Source organism: Crocuta crocuta, unplaced genomic scaffold, assembly GCF_008692635.1.
Source record: "Crocuta crocuta isolate KB4526 unplaced genomic scaffold, BGI_CrCroc_1.0 scaffold234, whole genome shotgun sequence".
Taxonomy (NCBI): domain Eukaryota; kingdom Metazoa; phylum Chordata; class Mammalia; order Carnivora; family Hyaenidae; genus Crocuta; species Crocuta crocuta.
Window position 1 is genome coordinate 491975 of NW_027529647.1, and position 556 is coordinate 492530.

General features: G+C 70.3%; 1 protein-coding gene across 1 annotated transcript in view; it reads left to right on the plus strand.

Moving 5' to 3' along the window:
* Window positions 1-3: 3 nt before the first annotated feature.
* Window positions 4-556, plus strand: part of PPL (periplakin) — a 47200-nt gene continuing 46647 nt past the window's right edge. Inside the window, 1 exon segment of the mRNA XM_077762755.1 lies at window positions 4-65. Within this exon segment, the coding sequence (XP_077618881.1) occupies window positions 4-65 (62 nt within the window).

Genomic DNA, 556 nt, shown 5'->3' on the forward strand with positions numbered 1-556 from the left:
TCCATGAACTCGCTCTTCAGGAAGAGAAACAAAGGCAAATACAGCCCCACCGTGCAGACCCGGAGGTGAGGAGGCGCCGCCGGGGGAGCCCTGGGCGGGGAAGCACTTCCCGCGGCGCCGGGGGGGCGGCCTGGCCTGGGAAGCTGCAGGGGCCCCGCCAGCGTGGCCCAGGGTCCGGGGGGCTGAGCCGGGAGTGCGCGACGCGCGGGGACGCGGCTCCGGAGGGACACCCCAGAGCTGGCCCGCACTGTCAGGGCGGGGATGGCGATGGGCTGGGGGCGACCGAAGGGAAGTTTCAGGAGCCGAGGAGCGCAGGCTTGGGCGCCTAGAGGGCGGGGAACTGAGCTGGAAGCACCAGGGACCTCCGTGTCGCAGGGTCGCCTTGGCTGGAGGTTCTCCTGCGACTGGGAAGCAACGCGGGGGTGGGTAATGGTGTGTCGGGAGGGCCCTACACCCAAGGCAGGGGTGCCACGGGGGACCCAGGAGGCTTCGTCTAGAGGCTCACAGGAGAAGGGAAGTTGAGCTGGACGCGGTGCTGAGGGGGCGTCACTAGCGC